This window comes from Sciurus vulgaris (genome assembly GCF_902686455.1).
Source record: "Sciurus vulgaris genome assembly, chromosome: 6".
Taxonomy (NCBI): domain Eukaryota; kingdom Metazoa; phylum Chordata; class Mammalia; order Rodentia; family Sciuridae; genus Sciurus; species Sciurus vulgaris.
The window spans coordinates 19,908,647-19,924,176 of NC_136466.1; the positions used below are offsets into that span (position 1 = coordinate 19,908,647).

A 15,530-nucleotide genomic window follows, 5' to 3' on the forward strand; every position below is an offset into this window, starting at 1 on the left:
TTCTGGAGGGAGAAGGATCTGCTCTCGTTCAGTTTTATTGGTGGGTTGGTAGCCTGCTGGAGTGGGTACGATGACTCAGGCCACCCTCTTGCTCACGCGCTCGTAAGTCACACCTCCGACCGTGGAGATCTGAAAGAAGCAGCCAGAACCCAGGGAGTCAGTGCCACAGCCCCGGGCAGTGGTGAGAGGCGACCTCGGGGCACAACTGACGGAAGACCAGCCTCCAGTGCCAGCCCTGAGTCGAGGGGTCAGGGCACCATGTGGCTGGGTCTTAGGTTCGCAGTCACCAGGCAGAGTCAATGGCCAACGGCTGTAAGGGGTGATGTGCTAGGTGCTACTGCCATCTCTGTTCGCCTATCCGGCCACTCCGGGCTCGTCCCTGCAGGATTCATTCAACCTTCCCAGCAGCCCTGGGAGGTTGCCCCAGGGCGCAGAGCGGGAAGCTGGAGGCTCCGGGAGCTTGGGAGATGGTTTCCGTTCAGGCACAGGCCTGCTCCTGGTTCAGCGCCCTGCGCTCTCCCTGCACACCTGGGAAGCTTTGCTCCGGGGAATCAAGACCCACTGGCCCACATTTCATGTAAAACGTGTCAGAACGTTCACCAGATCCTCCAAGAGCCAGTTTTCACCCAACAGAAGAGGGAGACGCACTGCTGTTCCTTTTATACTTTTGTAATACCATACAGCGACTCAGTTGTTTTTAAAAAGTAAAAATGAAGGGAGAGAAAAAAACCTATTGGCGTGAAAAACAGGCAGAGAGCCTGATCTAGAAGCCTGGTGATGGGCTCCCCCTCTCCCCATACTAGCCGTGTGGCCTTGGACAAGTCGCATGCTGTCTCTGAGTCCACCTGGTAAGGCTCCTCTGTAGAATAGGAATAGGGGAGGGCACTGAGCCTCTTAGGCGTGTTAGGGTCTGTATATTAGTGTCCCTTCCCAGTTCACACTTACAACCCTGGTCCCCAGTGTGAGGGCATTCCGAGACGGGACCTGAGGAGGTCATTGAGTCGGGAGGGTGGAGCCTCCTGATGGGAATACTGTTATTTAATATTATTAAATAACAATATATGCCAAGTCCTTAGAACAGTGGCACATGGTGTAGTTAAGCTTTAACTACAGAGTTAGTTAGGTCTGTGTCAGACCTGCAGCATTAAAAAAATTTTTTTTCTAAGTCATTGCCAACATTTAAGTGTGGAGACACAAATGCGAATTTCCAGCTTCTTCTGAAACATCAGAAGGTCCTGCAGAAGGGCCTGAAGTCCCTTGTGGAAAGGGAGTGAGATCGTGGCTGCCTTCCTTTACGTTCTGGGAAGGGTCCCAGGAGCCAGCAGACCTGTGCCCCTCAGGGGGCTGAGGGGGGCGCTAGAGTTCGCCATCCTCCCATGGAACCCAAGCTGTCTCATTGAAGCTGGGTGTCTTCCTGCTGATCGCTTAGTGTCCCCGTGCAATGGAGATAAAATCCCCACCTGATGGGGGTGGGGTACAGATCAAAGGAGAAAGTGTGCACCGGAGATAAGGACGCTCCAGCGGCCCAGAGGCCACCCTGGAGGGCTGGGGTGACTGGGGCAGAAAAGGGTCTGATGAACCAGTCCCCGAAACCAAGGGTCCGATGCTTACCTCCACCAGCTTGTCACCCACGACCTCCGCGGTGTGGTGATAGTTGGGGAAGTCCACCACCAGCTTACTGCCCTCCATCTGCACAGTGGCCTGGAAGAGAAACGACATGGAACCTGAGCCTGCAGAGTCCTCCCAGCCGCTCAGTCCAGCCCCTCCAGGGAGGAAGAGCCCCGCAGCCCAGCAATCCTCTCTGGAGGCTGTCTCTACACAGGCAGCTGCAGACTTCCAAAACAGCGATTACCTGGAGGAAGTCACTTAAGCTCTCTGCGCCTCAGTTTACTCTTCTCTCAAATGGGGCTAGTGACTGCCTACCTCCTAGGGTTGTTGGAAGGAATAAGTGATAAAGGGGACTGGGTGGGGGAACTCAGTGGCAGAGCATATGCTTAGCATGTGGAAGGCACGAGGTTCAGTTCTCAGCACCAAAAAAATATTATTAAATAACAATAAATGCCAAGTCCTTAGAACAGTGGCACATGGGGTAGTTAAGCGTTAACTACAGAGTTAGTTGTGGTCGTCATTATTAGACTGGAGCAATACTATCCAAGGAATTTCATTGCAGTGTTGTAGTAATTAACGACCTCAATATCCACTCTATTTATCCACCAGTAAATACCTAAATATCCATCGATGGGAGAGTAGCTAAGGAAATTAGAGCCTTTCTATTCTCTGGAATACTGGGCAGCCATGGAAAAGAATGAAGCTAATCGATAGGCTGACCCACAGTGGCTCTCTCCCAGGAGAGGTTAAGTTTTATAAAAACCCAAATGGTGGGTCTGGGGCTGGAACTCAGTAGTAGAGTCCCCTGCTTAGCATGCACAAGGCCCTGGGTTCAGCCCCCAGCAAGTTTAAAAAAAAAAAAAAAAAAAAAGAAGTGACAGTATAAGAATATTGTGGTGACTTATTCTCCACCTTGGCAGCCTGAGGAGCATAGTACTCTCACGCTCCTGGTGAGGTCTGCAGAGAAGGCCCAGAAGGGGTAGAAGACCTGAGGGACCAGCCCTGGCAGGATGGGGACAGCCAGCCACACTTCCCTTTTCTGCTACCCATGAGGGCAGCATAATAATGGACCAGAGAGGGTCTAGCAGGGATTCAAGGTGTCCGGAACTCTGTTTCATCAAGAACCTCCTCCCAAATGCATTAGCGGCCTGGTGGTTCTGTGTCCCACTGGGGACTTGCATGCACCTGCAGATAGCTTAACCATTAGCGGCAGATGACACGGTTCAGGCCCCTGTCCTGTGGCCTCTTTCTGGCTGCAGAGTCTTAGGTACCTTGGGTGTCCTCCCTGAGCCTCACTTCTTCACCTCTAAAACAAGAATAAATCACCCACCTCCCCACCCGCCATCCACTGTGTGGCAGGCACCCCCGTGCTGGGTGCTGCCGTGCATCGGGGAGTTGACACCTCTCCTGGCTCTCTGGGTCAAGGACTACACCTGGACTACACCACGTGCTAGAGATTTGAGGTTCGGGCAAGTGAAAGGACTTGTCCAAGGCGTCAGAGTCGCTGGCGGGAGATGTAACTTCCAATTTCCCTAAAGTGGATGACAGATCTGGACTCCCTATCTCTCTGCTACACTGAAAGGCAGCTTAACAAAGCAGCTGTGCTCTCTGGAGCCAGACTGCCTAGGTGTCAAGGCCTGCCCTTGCTGTGTGACCAGGACAAGCTGTTCAATCCCATGACTCAGCTCCTGTCTCTAAAATGGGAAGAGTAATGGTAGCAACTTCGTAGGATTAAGATGTATAGCATAAACTACTCAACAAGCCTCTAGGTTATGTTATATTAAATGCTCGGGAAATATTAGCTATTTTTGTGGTCACTATAGTGTCCATTATTGACAACAGACCCTACACACCAGGAGTGTTAAATTCTTAAGTCATTGGAGCCCTCCATGCTGGTGGCTGCACTATAGAGACTTCTCAGCTAGCTGGTCACGGAGGCCACATCTGAGACGGGGAAAGTCAGAGGTGTGGGAAGCGGGAAAGGGCGGCCAGGGCCTCTCACCTTGAACTTCTTGCCCCCCATGGTCTGTATTTCACTTTCCTTGCCAATGGTGAACTTGTTGGTCATGATGTGGCCCCCAGAGTAGAACTGGGCCCAGGTGAAGTCCTGCCCGTTCTGCTGAACCTCCGTGATGGTCTTGAAGTTGCGAGCCTTCTCGATCACCTCGCTGGATTGACCTGGGCCGGGTGACAAGCAGAGCGACCACCTAAGAGCCGCTTGGAACCCTGTGGTCTAATACGGCTGAGTCAAGTTCCATGCAAAATGCATGATCACACTATGGAGATAGTCTCAGAAATACCACACCCACTGGGCATGGTAGTGCACACCTGCAATCCCAGCAACTCTGGAGGCTGAAGCAGGTGGATCAGGAGTTTGAGATCAGCCTCTGCAACCTAGCAAGTCTCTAAGGACTCAGCGAGACTCTATCAAAATAAAACATTTTAAACGGGTTGGGGATGTGGCACTGAGGTTAATCACTCCTGGGTTCCATCCCAGGTACCAAAAAATAAAACAAGCACACAAAAAAACCTTAAAAATTAAAAACAAGGCCTATATCACAGGGCGTGGCAAGCATTAATGTGATTGTGTCTTACAAAGCTCTGGGACACGTCTATTCTTCATCAATAATAGCTCATCTTCTGATAATAATTATAAATGAAATAGAAAACGGCCAAGTTCACAAAGTTCTACAATGAAGGGGACCCTCAAGATCATATTCTAATTTCTTTCTTTCTTTCTTTCTTTCTTTCTTTCTTTCTTTCTTTCTTTCTTTCTTTCTTTCTTTCTTTCTTTCTTTCTTTCTCTTTCTCTCTCTCTCTCTCTCTCTCTCCCTCCCTCCCTCCCTCTCTCTCTCTCTCTCTCTCTCTCTCTCTCTCTCTCTTTTTGGCAGTACTGGAAATTGAACCCAGGGATATTTTACCACTGAGCCACATCCTCAGCCCTTTTAATATTTTATTTTGTGACAGGGTCTCACAAGTTGTTGAGTGTCGCGGGGATTACAGGTGTGAGCCATGGAACCTGGCTTATCCTTCTATTTTACAATTTAAAAAAATGGAGACCTAGCCGGGCACAGTGGCGCGGTTCTGTAATTCCAGCGGCTCCGGAGGCTGAGGCAAGAGGATGGCGAGTTCAAAGCCAGTCTCAGCAAAGATCAAGGTGCTAAGCAACAGTGAGACCCTGTCTCTAAACAAAATACAAACAAGGGCTGGGGATGTGGCTCAGTGGGCAAGCGCCCCCAGGTTCAATCCCCAGTACTTAAGGACGCGGTGGCGCACAGCCGTCGCCCTGGCAACTGGAGAAGCTGAGGCAAGAGGATCCCAAGTTGAGGCCAGCCTGGATAACTGAGCAAGACCCTGTCTCAAAATAAAAAAGGCCTCAGAGCACAAGGACCCTGCTCTCAGGGCTGCTCTGGCTCTGCAGGTAAGAAGTGGCCTCCAAGAGGTGGGGCACAGGCCCAGTCTCGACCAGGACCCTGCCTCAGACAGCGCTCCCAGACATCCATGGGATTGTCACTGGTTCCCCACAACAGATGGTGTCAGGCAGTGCCAGAAAGGGAGAAATCCCGATCTCTCTGCCCACCGCAGCAAGTAGAGGCCTGTGTTTGTTGAATGACTGAGCATAGGAGCGACTGATCCAACCTGGTCTCTCTACTGACCTCATTTTGTCATCTGTCCCGAGGCAGAGCATAGTGACATTGCTCATCACAGGGTCCTGGGGGCTAAAGACCTCTTCCACCAACTTGGGCAAGTCATTCTGAGAGTCCCCATTGGTGACATCAGGATAGCTCTTACATATAGCAGGTGTTTGATAAATGTGTGAATGAGTAAACATCAAGTTTCTCATTCACCAACCAAGTCTCCAAGTCTCCACTTCATCAGTTACTGTGTGACTTTGGACTAGTTACTCAACTTCTCTGGGTCTCAAGTTCTCCATCAGTAGAAATATGAATATTCTGTAAGTGTTTTAAAGTTAGAGAACGTCTCCTGGTTTCCGTTATCCTCAGAGATGGAACAGCGTGGTGAGTGAGCGAGTAAATGAATGAATGAGGTCCTGTCCTGCTCTACCCAGGGTCCTGTTCTTGGCCCAGAGCTGGCCGGCCCTGGGGGAGGGGTACTCAGGGGGCCACTCACCCAAGCGCTTCATGAACTCGTCGTAATTCTTCTCACTCTCCAACTCGAACTTGCCGTTGAAGGCCATGCTGCTGGGCGGGCTGGAGGCCAGAGAGAAGCAAGCGGAGGGCCCAGGGCTTCGGTCTCAGCTGTCTGGAGTCTCAGCTTATAAACACTCCCCGCTGCCAGGGCTCAGCCCCAAATCACCCCACGTCTCCCTTCTGCCCCCAGAGAGGAAGCACGTGCTGCTTTATGATGTGGGCAGGGCCCGGAGGGACAGAGCCCTGCGGTTATTCACCCTGGGGAAATGCCAGGCGTCATACACTGCCCTTCCCCACAAGGCCAGGGTCAGGTCTATGGAGAGTCTGAGGAGTCGGCCCCCTGCCAGTCCCTCCCTTCATTCCCCGTGTCCTCCCCTTCCATCCTCCCATCCCTCCTCTCACTCCCTCCCTCCTCATCCAGCAGTGCATTGAGCACCTACTGCGCGGGCCAGCCCTGAGCAGGCACAGGTGACTAAGACACACGCTTCTCCCGTCTAGTCCTGGGACAAGGCTCAGGCCTGCAGCGTGTGTGAGCAGGAACGTGACCTGGGACACGAGGGAGGAACCCCGGGGTCCAGCCGGGCCAGAGCAGCTTTGGGGAGGTGGTGGCATTTGATACGGGGCTTGAAGGACCAAAAGGATTTGGATGCAGAGAAGCAGGAAGGTGTGGGGGGGACAAAGGGGGATGATATTCTAGAATGAGGGGACAGTGTGACAGAGGTGGGAAGGGCCACAGTGAAGGAAACAATGACTTTGCAGCAAAGGCCCCTGGAAGGAGGCAGATGATAAGGATGAAGATGATGTAGCCAGAGTGCAACAGCAGCCAGGGACCAGGGCACAGCAGGAGGAAGAGTGGCAGGGCACCCTGAGGACCCCTGAGGGCCAGGCGCTGGACCACACGTGCCATGAATGTCACTGCATTCAAGCTTGACCGTGGGAAGAAGCCCCAGGCTCAGACCCTTGACTTCCAGTTCCTGCCCCGTCTTCCACATGGGGCCTCAGCTCCTTGGTTGTGCCAACTGCCTACCTAGCTGTGGGATGCTCCCTGGATCGAACAGAACAGGCAAACGAGGTACAGAGCACTCTGCAAAGATTCATCATCTTCATCATTATCGTTCATTAAGGAAACCTCTCCCTTTCCTGGGTCTTCTCTCCTTGAACCCCCTTCATTTCTATCCAAAATAGGCCCTATCAGACCTGAGACTAAGCAGTTTCTGAATTAAAAAAAAAAAAAAAAAAAGTATTTTGCCAGGCGTGGTGGTACAGTCCTCTAATCCCAGCAACTTGGAGGCTGAGGCAGGAGGATTGCAAATTGGAGGCCAGCCTGGGCAACTTAGCAAGACTCTGCCTCAAAAAATAAAATTAAATTAAAAAGTAAAACAAAAAGGGCTGAGGGTGTAGCTCAATGGTAGGCCACTTACCTAGCACACGAGACCCAGGGTTTGAAAAGGAATACTGCCAAATAAAATAATAATAGCTAGTATTTATTATTTATTATGCATTGGGCACTCTGTTGAGTGTTTGCATGGTTTATCTCATTTAATCTTCAGAACAACTCTAACATAGGTACTATTATTATTCCATTTTGCAAGAAGCAGAGAGAATTTCAGAGAAGTGTAGCTGGGGGTGGTGGGCAAGGAGTCTGCAGGATGCTCCTGATGGCCTCTCCAGCCACCACTTAACTCCCTTTCCCACAGTCCCCCCCCCCCCCGCGTGGACACAACTGTCCCCCCCTCAATTGCTACATATCCAAGGTCAGCATCAAGACCAGGACGGAGTGGAGGGGCATAGGATTGACAATGGGACACCTGGCTCAACACACCCCTCCCCCGCCTCAGGAGACCCCACGTGCCTCCTTCCTTCACTCTTCCTGGGGTTCAGTTGTTTGCTCCGAGGCTCTTGAGAACCTCCCAGGAGGGGTAAATGAACTCAAGCTGCATCCGAATCACAGTGAGGTTTTATGGGGCAATTGAACCAAGAGAGTCACTATTCCCAGATGGAGATAAGAAGGGCCCCAAGGTTGATCCCTCTAGGCACCACAGCGTCCCACCTGGACTCTGGCTCTGACCTCGAACAGCCACAATTATCCTGCCAGTAACAGCTAGAGAAGGGGGAGGGGACGGAGGTGCTTGGGTCCCTGGTCAGAGAAGGACCTCTGGACATCCTCCTCCTCTCGCTAGCCAAGGGCCTTGCAGGTCTCGCATGGAGTAAGTGAACTGTGACCATCAATTTCCCCTTTCTCTTCCCTCAACCAAGAATGTTCACTGGAGTTGATCCTTGAAGGTCAGGGCTTAGGGAACTTGGAGGACAATTGATTCCATCATGATTCTCCTAGTGCCACTCTCGAGGGTCCAAGGCTAGGGCTGGGGACATAGCTCAGTGGTGGAATGCTTGTCAGGCATGCAAGGATCCTTGGCTTCAATTCCCAGTAAGGAAGAGAGAGGGGCGGGAGGGAGAGAGAGAGAGAGAGAGAGAGAGAGAGAAACAAAGGCTGATGGGAACAAAATAGATCAAATTGTGTTGTGTTCATGTGTTCATTCATAATTACAAATTCCACTATTCTGTCTACTTATAGTGCCCTAAAAATATTTTTTTTTTTTTTTTTAAATCAAAGGCTGGGCTGAGGAGCTCAGTGGTAGAGCATGTGCTTAGCATCTGAGAGGCCCTGGGCTTAGTCCCCAGGACCAAAAATTAAAAAAAAAATAAAATAAAATAATTTTTTAAATTAAAAAAGGAAAATCAAACTAGCACAGTGGCACATGCCTGTAACCCCAGAGGCCTGGGAGGCTGAGGTAGGAGGATCACAAGTTCAAAACCAGACTCAGCAACTCAGCCAGGCCCTAAGCAACTCAGTGAGACCCTGTGTCTAAGTAAGATTTTTAAAAGGCCTGGGGATGTGGCTCAGTGGTTAAGTGCCCCTGGGTTCAATGCCCAGTACCAAAAATAATAATAATAATAATAATTAAAAGCTAAGAAATCCAGAGGATTTCTTAAGAAAGTAAAGTTTGCTCTTTGGTTACTCACAATAAGTAGACAGAGACCCTGTGGCCTATCCTTGCTCTTTCTGCCACTCACTGGTGGTGCGGCCTTCGGCAAGTGATTTATCTTCTTTTATTTCAGTTTTCTCATCTGCAAAATGATAATAGCATCCACCTGAAAGGGATGTTACCAGTTACAAATGAGTTCATTTTTGTTTTACTTTTGTGGGGTTTTCTTTGTTTGTTTTGGACTGGGGTTTCAGCGCAGGAGTGCTTGACCACTGAGCTGCATCCTCAGTACCAACCCCCGAGTCACTGGGATGACAGGCATGCGCCACCACACCAGGCTTAAATGAGTTCATTTTTGTAAAGCACGTTTTACAGAGCTGGGCACTGGGCATAAAGAAGGTGTTAGGTCAACATCGAGGCGGGTGACTCTGCAGCCAGGACACTGTTGTGTTTGATGGGACAGCTTCACAGTGATCATCATCTCGCTCATCTCCAAGTGTCAGAAGCCTCTAGTAGGAATCGAGATCTAACGTGCATCGGCTGAGTCAAGTTCTGTGCAAAATGCACAATAGCACTATGTAGATAAAGAAAGAGTCTCAGAAATACCACATCCACTGGGCATGGTAGTGCACGCCTGCAATCCCAGCGACTCTGGAGGCTGAAGCAGGAGGATTGGGAGTTTGAGATCAGCCTCTGCAACCTAGCAAGTCTCTAAGGACTTAGCGATACTCTATCAAAATAAAACATTAAAAAGGGCTGGGGATGTGGCTCTGTGGTCAATCACCCTTGGGTTCCAGCCCAGGTACCAAAAAATAAAACAAACAAACGAACACAAAAAATGCCAAAGTACAACATGCAGAAGGTCGTCTGGCTCCACGTTTACACTCATGTCTGCAACTAAATGCAACGATTTCACTAATATGTGGCCCCCAGCTTGATGGGGCTTCTAGAGACTGTTTGATCCTCCCATACTTAGCAAATGACCCCATACTGTTGAACACTGTCCTAAGCATTCATTTGGCATCTCATTTGTTCCACACAAAACTTCGGAGAGCAGCTGGGCTTGGTGGCACATGCCTGTAATCCCAGTGACTTGGAAGCCTGAGGCAGGAGGATCACAAGTTCAAAGTCAGCCTCACTAACTTAGCAAGGATCTGAGCAACTTAGGGAGATCCTGTCTCAAAAAATAGAAAGGGCCGTGGCTCAGTTGTTAAGTATCCCTGGTTTCTATCGCCAGTACCAAACAAACAAAATTTAAAACTTCCGAGAGAGTGGTAATAATCCCTACTTAAAGAAAAAAAAGTCTGGACTCAGAGAAGTTACAGAACTGGTCCAAAGCCACACAGGTAGCCATCGATGAAGTTTGGAGGGAATTCCATTCTTTCTAACTTTCTAACTTGTTGCCACTTGGAATCCCGCTGGTTTTCTGATGAAAACCACACAGTCGGTCTTTAATGTACAATGAGATTTGTAAATCGTATATTCATCAAGTAAATCACTCGGTATACATTATATAGCAGGCTATGTGTCAGGAGTAGAGATGCAGAAGAGAAAGCAGTCCTCACTCCAGTGAATGAAGGGCCCAGCTTCCCTTCCCCGGTGCATCCCTACTCTTAGACTCGATTCCTTTCCTGTTCAGCCAATGGATGCAACACTTCTTCTCCCAGGACCTTCAACATCCTTGGGCCACACTGGATTCCCACACCTGATCCTTAGACAAAAAAGCTTTTATCTGTCTACCTCCAGTCTCCAGGGCTAATGGCACCACAAAGTCATGGTTCTTCCTCCGCAGGGCATTGGAACAGCTCCGTGGTCTTTCCTCACTGGGTGGATCCCACCCCCATGCCCCATAACAACTGGTCTGAAATAAACCTCAGCTCCTTACCAAGCTCCTTTATCACCCCCACCAACCTGGGGTCCACCTAGCCCCAGAAATGATTTTTCTTTCAGTGTTGAAGCCCAGTCATCGCTTCCAATAGCCACATCATAATCCACTGGATGATATATCACAGCTTATTCAACCTGTCCCCTATTATTGGATAATTAGGTTAGGAAGAAAAAAGTGCAAATATAAAAAGGAAACATTTCCATAGGGGAAGAACATGATTCAGGAACATGTATTCACAGGAATAGTAGTATTTGAGGCAAGCAGGGCAGGGACATAAACTAGTGGAGGACTGTGACCTCTGAGACAATGACCCCAGTTGGCAAGTCCTATAGCCGCAGAGACTTCACTGGAAAGTGTTTGCCAAACAGGGAAAAATCTTAGTTTTGTACTTGTTCTGTGTCTGTCTGTTCCACTTTTGAGCTAATGGAATTTCTGACTGGTGTAGACAAAGCCCTTGTGGTTACAAGAAACCCACTTGAGTTACCCTTGGCCAAAATGGGAGATGGGTTAGGTTGAACCATGTGTAATTGCTGATATTTGACCTTTTGGATTTATAAAAATAATTTCATATGGTTCAACCTAATATGATAAGGATGCAGGAGCATCTCAGAAAACCCCAGGGTAGAGGTGGAGGCGGGAGGTTTGCGAGTTGGAGGCCTACTTCAGCAACTTAGTGAGGACCTAAGTGACTTAGCAAGACTGTCTCAGAATTTAAACCCTTCCCCCCACACCAGCCCTTCTCTGCATCTACTTCTTTCTCCACTTCAGGCAACATGGCTTCCTTGCAGGAAGGAAAGCATCCGATTGGTCCATCCCGAGTCACGTGTTCTGTGCTCCTATGGACTGTGGTCAGGAAAGCTGAGCTCTTGGTTGCAGACTCTTAATTGCAAACAGTGGGAACTGATTAGAGCAGAAAAGAAATTTATTGAAGGGAAATCAATTAAATCACAGAATTTTCAGGCTTGAAAAAGAAGCAGGGACAGGAGAGGACAAATAGCTAGAAGCACAACCACAGTCACAAGACACAAATGTTTTGTGGGGCTCCTGCTGACAGAACTAACAAAACCTGGGCTGGACAGTTTGTACCTCTGTGCCCAGTGCAGCTGCCATTCCCCAGGCACAGGACACGGCCACCACTGCCACCAGAAGATTTTCTTGACCCTGCTTATTTACATCACAAGCCTCAGAGACTGAGCCCAAGTTAAGAGCAAGCACTCTCATTGCCAGGGGGGACTGGGACATGAGAATCTGCCTTTTCAGCTTGCCGCTGGGAATTGGCCCCTGCCGTCCATCAGGGTACCTGTAGTGGGGAGTTCTTTAAATATCAAGAGAGTGTCTGTAATCTCAGTGACTCAGGAGGAGGCTGAGACAGAAGGATTTCAAGTTTGAGGTCAGCCTCAGCAACTTGGTGAGACCCTGTCTCAAAAGAAAATAAAAAAGGCTGGGATGTAGCTTGGTGGTAGAACACTTTCCTAGCATGTGTGAAGCCCTGAGTTCAATCTCCAGGGCAGCAAACAAACAAACAACAAAAAAAATAGCACATAGCAGCAGACGGCAAGAAGGAGAGAAGAGACCCATCCCCTGGGGCAATGCCATCTGGTCAACCACTTTCGATGGTCCTCCAATCCTTACATGCTGCACTCAGGATCGAAGTCCCAGCTTGGCTGCTTGCTGCCTGCACCACTTGCACAGATCACTTAACCTCGGTGCTGGCACAATGGAGCTGATCATTAAGCCCACCCTCACGAGCGGATAACAGTCAAGGAAGGCACTTAGCAAAGGTCCTGAACCTACCAAAGACAGAGGCTCCCTGACCTGCATTGGCGTTATATCCCAATACGCCATCGTAAATGGAAAGCATTCAACACATCCAAGCCGCTGAACATCCCAGTTCAGTCACACAGACACTGGAGAGCGTCGTGGTCTCCCCTCACAATCCCATGGCCGACAGGAAGCTGCCCAGCATCACAAAAGAGTATCATACTGAGTATCACTAACCAATTTTGAAGGATCAAAATTCAAAACACGGTTTCCACCCCATGTCTATCATTTTGCAAGATCAATTTTAGGGTAGCTCTTGCCGGGACCTAGAGATACTCCAGCAGAAGAAGGGCAAAGGAACATGCAAGGCAAGTACCCGCTATGGTTTCTCAGCTTCCCAGGCTGGGAAAAGAAGATGGCTTGCCCTCATGTCCAACTGGGATCAGAGCCTAGAAGGAAGAAGAGGGTGAGAGGCAGGACCAATGACATCCAAGTCACCTTGCTTCCAAACTTACGTCCCCAGCAGACCCTGGCCCTTGAAAAACATTGCTTCAGGCCAAAATCAGAAGCCAAAAGGTCTTCTTGCTCCCTGTGTAATGATTCACCGCCCCCTCTCCTGCCGCTGGCTAACCATGATTAATTCCTGTGGCAGCCACGGGAATCATTCCTAATGAATTTCTAATGAACTCATTTGGCGTTAATGCGGTATGTAATTCTGCAGGACACTCATTATAATTTAGCCTTATTAAGCCTCTAGTTATTGGGAACTACTATTGCTCTAAGCTCATGAGCCAGGAGAAAAGTAATTATGTGCAGCAGGCAGTTAAATTATGGAAAGGATTGGACATTCAGAGAAGGCCAAGAAGTGGTCGCTCCTATTTCTTTCTCCTTGGGGTGCGCTGCTCTACAAAGGAGAACAGGCTCTGAGGAGAGGCCAGAACGCCCTCCCTGACCTCACATGCTATAATGTCAGAGCTGTGCTCGCTCCACCTGCATGCTGGGATTATTTTTAGGGCCATCCAAAGGTGGCTCTGTCTCCAGATGGCCTACTATCCCACTGATCTGCTGCTTGGATCTGAATTTCCACCAGGGGATGGATTCCTTTCCTTCTGAGATGCTGGTCCAGATTGAAAGGTGATCATGGTGCACCTCACAGTTCACAAAGCAGTCACAGATAGGTTATCTCATCTGATCATTATAACATCCCCATTATTGTCATTAAATCCCTTTGACAGATAAGGAGATGGAGGTTCAGAGAGGTGAAGCACCTGAGTTACCAAGGTCACTGGATGCCAGAATGAGGAACAGAACCCACACCTCCCAGCAACCAGGCACATTTCCAGCTCAACCCTCCTTTATTGCCTGCTATGCTTCTCATGCATGTGTGACTCACACTTTCACTTAGATTCAATGTTTCTTGAGATTGGAGCCCTTTCTATGATACACCTTTAGGCATTTGACTTGGTTTGTATATTATTCCATTTTCCATTGCTATAACAAAATACCTGAAGTGACTTAAAAAGAAAAGAAGTTGAGCTGGGGATATAACTCAATGGTAGAGCACTTGCCCTAGCAACACCCGCCTTCTATCACCCACCCTGCCCCCCCAAAAAAACGGAAAAAAAAAAGAAAAGAAGTTTCTTTAGCTCACAGTCTTAGAGGCCAAAAGTCCGAACGACATGGCGCCAGCTCTTGCCAGGACTCCTGCTTTATCAGTGGCTTCATGGTGGGAGTGCATGCAAGAGGGAGATCACACGGCAAGACAGGAATCCAGAGAGCCGTGGGGACAGGCTCCCCATCTCATAATAGCCATTTTCATAAAGACTAACTGTACAGCGGTGCATGCCTGAAACCCCAGCAACCTGGGAGGCTGAGGCAGGAGGATCAGGAGTTCAAACTCAGCCTCAGCAACTCAGCAAGAGCCTGTCTCAAAACAGAAAGGGCTGGGGATGTGGCTCACTGGTTAAGCACCCTGGGTTCAATCCCTGATTAAAAAAATAAATAAAAATTGAAAAAAACTGGGAATATAGCTCAGTGGTAAAGCACCCTTGGGTTCAATCCCCAACACCACCACACACACACAAAGTAATTGTGTGCATGTGTGAGAAGGGATGTATCTGTATCCTTGTCTCTGTATATGCAGATGTATGCTTTCCTGTGTATATGAGGGATGTATCACCACGTTTACATATTAGTACGTGCTTCTTTATTATGCTCAGCTGTGGTTTTTTGGTTTTATTTTCTTTTGTTTTGTGCTACTTTTATTGAACCCAGAGCCCCACACTTACTAGGCAAGTGCTCTACCACAAGCTACATCCCCCAGTCCTCTTTATTTTATTTTGAGGCAGTCTCACTAAGTTGCCCAGACTGGCCTCAGACTTGCCATCCTCCGGCCTCAGCCTCTCTAGCAGCTGGGATTATAGCAAGTGCCCCCACTCCAGGCTCTCAGCTGTGACTTTCTATGCTCGACTTAGAATCTGCCTATGGACGGATTTGTGGGCATGCGTAAATGGGAGACTTTGTTTACTGAAGGAGGTATCAGTTGGACATATTGAGCTACAAATAAAAGAAAGAAACCCTTCAAACAATAAATAAAATTGGATATAGCTCAGTCGGTAGAGTGCTTGCCTTGCAAGCACAAGGCCCTGGGTTCAATCCCCAACAGTGCAAAAATAAGTAAATCAATAAGATTATTATCTCACGTGACTGGAATGCCAGAGATGGGGGGCCTCTGGAGGTGGCTGATTGATTCAGTAAGGGCATTGGGCTCAGTTCTTTACACCATTCCTCTGTGATGGTTGCAAAATGGCTGCAGCAATTCCATATTCCCATTCACACACTACAGAATCCAATGACAGCTGGGCACGGTGGCACACGCCTGTAATCCCAGTGGCTAGGGAGGCTGAGAAAGGAGGATCTCGAGTTCAAAGCCAGCCTCAGCAACAGTGAGGCACTAAGCAACTCAGTGAGATCCTGTCTCTAAATAAAATACAAAATAGGGCTGGGGATTTGGCTCAGTGGTTGAGGGCCCAAATTCAATCCCGCCCCCACCCTCCCAAAAAAAAAAAGAATCCAATGACAGAGTCTTTGCTTCTAGATGACTTTCTTAAGAATGAGGAAGCTCTGAGCCAGCTC

At 48.9% G+C, this 15,530-nt stretch overlaps 1 protein-coding gene across 1 annotated transcript; it reads right to left on the bottom strand.

Annotated features, from left to right (window-relative positions):
- FABP6 (fatty acid binding protein 6) lies at positions 1-5,880 on the bottom strand. Its single transcript, XM_079144700.1, has 4 exons — positions 5,740-5,880; positions 3,611-3,786; positions 1,612-1,701; positions 1-129 (listed from the first exon to the last, which is right to left on the bottom strand). The coding sequence occupies exons 1-4, from the start codon at positions 5,804-5,806 to the stop codon at positions 76-78; spliced, it is 387 nt and encodes a 128-aa protein (XP_079000826.1). The 5' UTR covers positions 5,807-5,880; the 3' UTR covers positions 1-75.
- Between the last annotated feature and the right edge of the window lie 9,650 nt (positions 5,881-15,530).